We start from the raw sequence: 8,673 nt of genomic DNA, 5'->3' as shown, positions 1-8,673 counted from the left end.
GTTTTGCGCCGATTACGGGACAGGGACGTCGATAGCCGTCCAAACGGACGGCCCTTGCGTGGACAGGGCCCAGTATCAAGAGTTGTTGAGAAAAGTGGTGTATTGGGGCTGCACGGAGGCGGAATTAGTGTTGAACAACAGCTCGAAGACGAATCCGAGATGCGGCTGGTTGAGAAACTTGTCCACGGCTACGAAAACGGCCGTCACCAAATCGTCCACATGTTTCCCGATATTTGCCGGCGATCGGGTATTCGTAGCCGATCTGATCAACGCTTTGCTGCGCATAAGCAACGGTTGGCTGATACTCGACAATTACTTGAACAAGCAACATTACCCGAGCCTGAGCGAGAAATTCGATTGCGAGTTGGTCAGGTGTTTCCGCCTTTGGGAGGAGAGCACCCACGAGCTGTTGAATCAGATCGTCCAAACGTTCCTCAAGCTCGAGGAGGGGAACGTCGACCCAACGACAAATAATTTCACCACCAGCAACGAGCAAACGAAATCAGAATCATTCGGAACCTCTTTTCCAGGTGACGTTTCAGTTTACACGAATCGCGACTTGTTCGATCCATCCTCGTCCACGTCTATCATCGCTACCGCCCCGTCGAAACAGAAGGTAGCGGCGGATAATAAAAAGGATAGTGGCCAAGAGGTGGCGTGTTGCGGCGGCAACTCGGTCGGCCAATTGTCCGCCTGCGGTAGCCTGCGTAACTTCACCTTGTACGGCCAGGCTGAACAGAAGCAGCAGCAGCAACAGCAACAGCAACAACAGCAACAACAGTCCTCCTCCTCCTCCTCCCAGAAAGAGTCGAAATTGCGAAGTAAGTGGACAATTACCGAGCTAAGGAATCTAACGACAACCGTGCATCCCGATATCTTCTGTTCAGGGCACGCGAAATCCGGGGGACAGGCGAACAGTAGATACCGTTCCAGAGGTAGCTCGTCGTCAGGGAAGAACGAGACGCCTACTCAATCGTTGAACGCCGAATTCTTTCACCTGAGAAGCAAGATACTGACGGAGAGCAATCAAGACTCGTCCAGGCAGCAATGGTTGTACCACAACAAGGAGAAGAAGCAAGATTTCCCCGAGGCAAAGGTCTCCTCCTCCTCCCCCTCCCACGTGACCGAGAACGTGGACGGTATATTCAGACTGCAGCGCCAACTGGACGTGGAGAATTGCGACACCGGTTACGGGCAGAAATGCTTGTCGAGAGTGGAATCCTCCTTCCTCAATCCATCGATCAGCCTCGAGTCAATGTATTTCCCTGCAACGGGCGAGCACGACGCGTTCTATCCAAGTTACGCTGTTTGCCCGCCACCCTACGCATCCCTCGATTACAAAAACTCGAAGACGAGCTTCGACTCGTCCCAGGGTCACGGCAACAGGAACAAGACGAACGTGGATCTCGTGTACGTGGGTAAATCGTCGACCAGCCAATTGGAATTGGCCGCGGTCCCCAAGGACAAGATGACGTTGCTCAGCCAGATCGAGCCGAGCATACCCGAAAAATCGTCCGAGGAGATGACCGCAAATTTGTCCGCTTGGTTCGCGAGCATGAGGAATCCGGACAATCCAAGGCAGATACCGTTCATGAATCTGACCGACGTGAACGCCGCTGATACGATGGTGGCGGGGAGGGGATCGGCAGCCCGCCAAGACATATCCAAGAACACTATGGATCTGACCAATTGCATCAGGCAATTGCAGATAGACGCGAACCGCCAATTTCAAACGTTGCAGAACATACAGAGCGTGCAAACCGCCCCCTGGAACGCGTACAATTTGATCAACAACCGCGTCCAGGTGCAACAGGTGCCGGAGGAGTACGACAGCTCGGAGGACGTGAGGGTGTACATGAAGCCGGGAAGTTACAACGTGCCCAAGAAGAGGCATCAGAGAAGGTCGAACAGACGTTTGGAGAATTCGACGAATTCGAGGAACGTGGCGAACGGGTCGAGTCACAACGCGAGGAGCCATTACGGACCGGGCAAGGAGAAGTTCTGCGTCCCCGCTTCCTCCACTCCCGTCTCGAGGCCAGCGAGCATCCCAGCTTCGACGGCCGGCGTGAACAACAACGGGTCGGGCACGATGAAATTACCGTTCCCCGCGACCCCTATCGTGCCACCGCCTACATTCTCCCTCGAGAATTCGCCGAGGATATTGAAACGATCCGACGTTTCCAATTACACCGTGTCCGAGGACGTGACATGGAAGGCCGCCTGCGCCTCGGCCGAGATCCTGTTGGAGGCTTTGAACGTGAAGGAGGACGCGGATTTCAAGAAGCCGGAAATGGAGAGGTCGGTGGACGTGATAGGTGGTGAAAAGTATGGGTGCGACGATGGTGGTGCGATGGTGGTTAAGAAGGACGATGACGCGATGATGGAGGAGGGGATGGCAGTGGGGCAAACGGGCGCGGTGCAAGGAGAGGAGAAGTTGGAGGAGAGCATCTCGAAAAATTTGAAGGAGAACAACGACGGTGTATCGAGTTACGAGGCGTCCGAGGATGACTCAGGCTCCACGAATCATTTCTCACCCAACACAAGTATCAACGAAGTTTCACAGTTATCTGGTAATAAAAATGGTAATAATTATTATCGGTCGAAGCGCCATTTAAAAGAAAAGAGAAAAAAAAAAGGAAAAAGAAAAAACGTTGCCTTTCTTGTTAGACGTTTTCCTTTCCCCTACCCCCTCCTTTCTTTCTTCCTTTCTTCCTTCCATTCTTTTTTTCTTTATTTTTTTCTTCTCCATCCCGATTTCGTTTTACGTTTTACGTCGAAGTGAAAACAGTCGAATCTTGTATTTATTTATTTTTTAATATGAAAGATGAAATTTAAAATCTCGCTTTTAATACTAGAAGGACGGAAATTTGAGAGAAATTTTCAATTTTCACGTTATCACGAATATGACGTATAATAACGTAAGATAATTAAACATTTAAAAATTAAACACAACAACAACAAAAAATAGTAATTTGTTTTGAGAAAGTGAGACGAGTGTTATTTAAAAAAAAAAAAAAAAAAAAGATACGTGTCACGTTAAGGCAATACTTCCGTTCTTCCAGCATTAAATATCGCAATATTTTATGCAGCTACCCGTTAACAGGTTCTAGTAAAATGAATGTAAAAACGGACTCGTGGTTAATCAAAACTTTGAACAACGCTAACATGGCAAATAAGCAGAAACGGCGGAAAAACAACGCTGTCCAGCAACATAGCTCCGAATCGTCGAACAGTTCGGTGACAGAGAACGAGCAAACGAATCCTATCGTCTCGTTGGTGTCCAACAGTACGATAACGACGGTGGCGACAACGACGACGACCGTGAAAAATCTCCAACAGACGATATGCTCGAGGAAAAGTTCGTGCGTCTCGTTGAACAACGACCAGACAACGTCCGAGGAGACGGAACGTGTCGTGGGGAAAGCCACTTATTCCGAAACTGTGCGCCGCTGCGCCTCCTTGAGCGCGTCCTTCTCGGAGAAGAAAGAATTTTCCAAGAAAAGCAAATTAAACATTGCCAATGTGTCAACGATTTGCAGCACTGTGATACCGATACCCGGCCGTAAATGTCAGAGAAAAGATTTCGAGAAATCTTACTATTTGTTGCACAGCAGATCCCGCAAGTGTTCCGGGAAAAAGGCAACGAAAAATTGCGAGATCGATGGTGATTCTCAATCGATGGAGGGAACGTTGAAATCGACCGTCGCGGTGAAGCACGGGAAAAAAAGGGAGAACGCTGGATGCATCGAATTCTTGGACGGGAAATATGGTGGGAAGACTAGCGACAGAGGTTGGTCCGTATGGTACAGTTCGAAGAGGAAACAGAGTCTTAGCCCGCTTGCGCTTAGCAAATTGGAAATGATACATCAAACGGTTTGGCAAATGGATGAAGCAGAGGTTTTCAAGTGTCCATCTTCGGGGGGCAATAATCAATCTTCTACATACACGGTCAGTTTCTTTGTATAAGGTTGGTATGTTTATATATGTGTACGTGTAAGTGTGGTGAATTAATATTTTGCCGATATTTCCTTTTAGATCGAGGACTATTGTAAAGTCATTAAAAGTCCAATGTTCCTAGAAACGGTTGAATACAAATTAAAGAATCGAGTTTACCATAAAGTGGAACACGTCGTTAGAGACTTTCGTCGTATTGTTTATAATTCAAAATTATATCATAAGGTTTGTATCTTGGGTTGCTTAATTCCTGAAATTTTGTTCAAAAAATCGATTGGATCTCGATAAAATGAAGAAGGAGATTTGAAACTCGCGGTTGAACTTCGGATCTATTCGGCGATAATCGGATGCGATCGGCTAAAAACCTTAATAACTATACTGTTACTGTCTTATTCTCGAACCGATTGCATCCGATTATTACCGAGTCGATACGAAATGGTGAATAAAAATTTTGAGAGTTTTATTTGATTTTCAAAAGTTTCAACTTCTATTAAAGAAATTTATTTTAAATTTTTATCAATCGTTTTATCGCAGGATGATCATGATCGAGTAAAAGTAATCGAAACACTATCGAAGAAACTCGAAGAACTTTTCGAGGAACATTTCGCGAGTTGGGACTTCGATAATATTAGCGGTAGTCCAAGGGAAAGTTCACCAGTGCTGCATCGATTTAAAACGGCTGGACAAAAACCGGTAACTGGACGTTACGGCAATACGAAGAAATGTCAGTCTTCTTCGATTACCGAAAATATATAATATCTGCCATTAGTAATATGCTTTTCTGCGACATCGAACTACACTTGAAGAATTATCGTGCCTATGATTCATGGTGACATTTCATTACGCATTTGCAATTCATATTATTATTAGATTAACAGATAAACTAATCGCATCGAGTTTATGTAAAATTGTTAGATTCGAAATTAAGTATATCTGTAAGGATCGATCATAATAATACGCTCTAGTCACGCATCAGTTCGTATTGTTGTCACAACGTAAGCGTTCTACGGTTTTTCTTTCGCATCGCAGTTTGCTACGTTCAAACAATTTTCGTTTATTTTCAAAGAAGCGAAAGTTTAAACGCTTAGTTTTCTGGTACATACACCCGTATAAGATAATGCATCTTAAATGTGAAACAAAACGATAGTTACATTTACCTTTTTTATACCACTGAATTATATAACAAAAAATAGTTAATGACATTGCAATGATCATAGTCTAAAACTTGACAACATTTAATTAAAAGAGAATAATTCGACGCTATTTTGTCCTAGCAAGATTAAAACACGATTAAACAAAAGTAGTGGGAAAAACGATCAAAATATTATAAGAATAAAATAATTTTTCATTTGTAATATTATCGTTATGCGTGAAATATATTACATGAAAATAAAAAGAAGACAAATATTATAATAGCAAATTGTACTGTCAAGCAAATAAAAAGATTGACCAAATAAAAGATTTAGAAAAATTAAAAATCCCGCGTTATCATCATGGAAGAAAACGCATGCGCAGTAAGAACACTTATAATCCGATAAAGTTAATGCGCACATACCGTAGAAACGTCAGTTGTACAATTCAGATAGTGTGCGCACATGAATTATAATAATGTCAAACACCGAAGGAATAGAAAGATGGCGGTCGAGCGGTAATTTTGTGATGCATGGGATGTAGTCTACAAATGGTGTCTTACGTTTCCAAGGGATTTATCAAAATCATAACATTATTGTGCAATGTGACTACATACTGATCACGACCGTCCTGTGAAGCAGACCGTGTCAAGAACGGAAGAACAACGAATAAGAGGGATAGAAAAGATAGAAAGAGTAAGAGAAGAAGAGAGTACAGAAAGAGAACGGACCCAGTTTGTACGTAACGAGTGTAAAAGCGGTTCATTGCTCCGCTCTGATTTGTCGCCAAGATGGATTGGGAGTCGATCACGATGGCTAGTCTTCACCTAACGATGACCGAACATCAATATTATGAAGACATATTTAGTTATTGCTGTGAAAATGCAGACAGCGATAGTGTACCGGTAATCAAAGTTGCCGAACTATTACGCTCGGCAAATTTACCAGGAGTTGTCACGATGAAGGTAAATTACATTTACTCATTGCATATAGTCTGTCAGCTGTTAGTTTTCTGTCATATGTACAATTATAATATTAAAATCATAGAATCTTTTTAATCGTAATGAAGTGGGCGTTTAATTTGTTCAATATAATGTAATATCGGCAAATTATGAAAGCTCATGAAGGTTAGGAAAGAACTATTATGAGAAGATTATAAGCATTGTAATTAAATTATAAACAAAGTAGTTAAGTATGTCTTCATAATTTTAAATTGAAAATAAATCAAATATAATTTTTTTCAACCATTGTTTTTGACATGTCAATATTAATATGTTATTGTTATAAATATTTAAAAAAAATTTATGATAGAGAATGTTTATAAATGAAAATTTAAAATTCAAAAGAATTTAATAACAATTAAATTTTAAATATTTTAAATATTTTAAATATTTAATAGTTTTATATATTTTATAAATATAATTTGATAAATAATAATATAAAGAATATAATATAAACATTCGAATTTTTTTAGTAATCTTTAAAATAAATATGTGTAATACAATTATATATTAATTTAACTTGTTATTTTTTGGGGAATATTTAATATAACATATTTTAAATTGTGTATCTCGAATATAAATATATATTTAAATACAAATTTAAATAAAATTAATCGATTATGCACAAATATATAATACAAAATATATTTTAATTTATAGATATTGGATATCTGTTTTGGAACTGAAGCAGCACACATTGGTACGCATCTTGGAAAAAAACAATTCTTTGTGCTATTAAAACTTGTAGCAGCTCATCAAGCAGGACTTAGTATCCGTAAAGATATAATTACTATGCCTTTGGATGTTATTACATTACCAAGATTTACTTGGCCAGCATCCGGAGAAGAAGATGGTAGAAGAAGTTCAGATTCAAATAGGGCTATGAAGAGTCATCGCCATGCTCCAGAAAGTACTACAGAAAGTGAAAGTGAAGCAGAGTCTCCAAGAGAAACTGGTGGTAGTACAGATTCTCCAACACCAACAAATAGTATAATACAGGAGAGAAATAATGATATAGGTGGTGAAACAATATTAGATTCTGTATCTGGAGGTTGGCAAGGATTGTTAGTATCTGAAGAGCAAAGGCAATTATTAGGAACTGAAGAAGAAAGTTCAGAACGTCATAGCAGTGATGAAGGTGAAGGAGATGGTGATGGCTCAGGATTTCCACCTGAAGAAGTATGGATAATTAGTGATGAACAACGTGAATATTATACTACTCAATTTTCACAATTACAACTTGATCCTGAAGGACTTCTACATGGTTCCATAGCCAGGACATTTTTTGAAAAGTCTGGACTTCCTTTAGGAGAACTTAGTCGCATTTGGCAATTAGCAGATATTACCAGAGATGGAGCATTGAGTTTACAAGAATTTTTAGTGGCTATGCATCTTGTTGTGTTACGAAGAAATCATGTGCCTCTACCTGATGTTTTACCTCCACCATTATTAATTCCTTTGCTTAAGCAAAAGACTGGTCCACCATCCATTCCACCAACTACTACTACTCAAAAAACTACTCCACCTAATACTTCTGGTACTCGTGAAAGAAATAAAGAATGGACAAAATTTGTTGATTCGCCGACTGGAACTAGCAGTTCTTTGACTAGTCCAGGTTTACAATTAGTAAATTTTGATTTTCAAAAATCTGCTGTTGAAAAAGATCCTAAAATTCTGCATCCTGTACCATTGCGTTTGACACCTGAAGCAGCAATTCTTGCTTCTGGAGCAAATGGCAACGCTAATAGCTGCACTACATTAGGAGATGATGATCTCCAACGTACAGCAAGTGCATTGGTGCAACGACCTCTCATTAAAAAACCACCTCCACCTCCTGAAGAAGCTATTATAGTAACTCCAAAGAAGGAACCACCGCCTCCACCACCACCCAGACCATACAGAACACATGCAAGAAGTTCTAGTCTTGATCTTAATAAATTAGGTATATGTTGCTACCAATACTGTGCGATACTTTTCATCTGTGGCTGAGAAAGCAAAGTTTTACGCTTCAAACTGTGCGCGTTCTTGTAGGGAAAAATGGTCAAAGTTTCCTTGGAGCACCTCCGCTAGTTCCACCAAGAATCTCTCCTGGAATTGTAAGTATTTTCACTTATTTTTTTTTAAAAAACTATAATGAAAACTCAATTATGAAATGTTTAAATTAAAATTATTAATAATGAGACCTACATTTAATTAAGCTGCTTTTATGGATCTGCACAGTAGATATTTCAGATATTTTAGATGTTAACAGTTATGGATTCAGAAAGTTAAAATGTGTAGGCAAAATTATTGTTATAAAGAAAATTTTGTCATATATCTCTACTACAGACTTCACCTCGAAAATTGGTTGGTCAAAAAAGTGAGGGAGAGGGACAAAAAGCCCTAAATGAAAATCAAGGTTTTGTTGCTGATTTTTCTCACTTTTCTCCAAAGAGCGAACTACCTGAAAATTCATCTCTGGAAACTCCACAATCACAACAATTTACTGGTGTCTGTGGTGCGTTTCATATTTATAGAAAACCAAGTCCAAGTAAGTCTTTTATTTATTTTTTTTATTAAAGTCTTATATATCTTTATGGATTCTAAGA

At 40.3% G+C, this 8,673-nt stretch overlaps 2 protein-coding genes across 2 annotated transcripts in view; both read left to right on the top strand.

The window, feature by feature from the left end:
* Positions 1 to 5,432, top strand: part of LOC102672659 — a 10,562-nt gene extending 5,130 nt beyond the window's left edge. The window contains 4 exon segments of the mRNA XM_031510985.1: positions 1 to 2,582; positions 3,104 to 3,948; positions 4,036 to 4,179; positions 4,489 to 5,432. The exon segment at positions 1 to 2,582 is cut by the window's left edge and continues 5 nt beyond it. Coding sequence (XP_031366845.1) covers positions 1 to 2,582; positions 3,104 to 3,948; positions 4,036 to 4,179; positions 4,489 to 4,710 — 3,793 coding nt within the window. The 3' untranslated portion in view covers positions 4,711 to 5,432.
* A 443-nt stretch (positions 5,433 to 5,875) lies between these two features.
* Positions 5,876 to 8,673, top strand: part of LOC102672446 (ralBP1-associated Eps domain-containing protein 1) — a 3,194-nt gene continuing 396 nt past the window's right edge. The window contains exons 1-4 of the mRNA XM_006616752.2: positions 5,876 to 6,049; positions 6,746 to 8,027; positions 8,117 to 8,181; positions 8,414 to 8,615. Of these exons, the coding sequence (XP_006616815.1) occupies positions 5,876 to 6,049; positions 6,746 to 8,027; positions 8,117 to 8,181; positions 8,414 to 8,615 (1,723 nt within the window). The remainder of the gene's footprint in view (positions 6,050 to 6,745; positions 8,028 to 8,116; positions 8,182 to 8,413; positions 8,616 to 8,673) is intronic.

Source organism: Apis dorsata, unplaced genomic scaffold (assembly GCF_000469605.1).
Source record: "Apis dorsata unplaced genomic scaffold, Apis dorsata 1.3 scaffold_270, whole genome shotgun sequence".
In the NCBI taxonomy this organism is placed as follows: domain Eukaryota; kingdom Metazoa; phylum Arthropoda; class Insecta; order Hymenoptera; family Apidae; genus Apis; species Apis dorsata.
The sequence above is the reverse complement of the archived record's forward strand: the minus strand, read 5'-3'. Positions and strand labels throughout refer to the sequence as shown.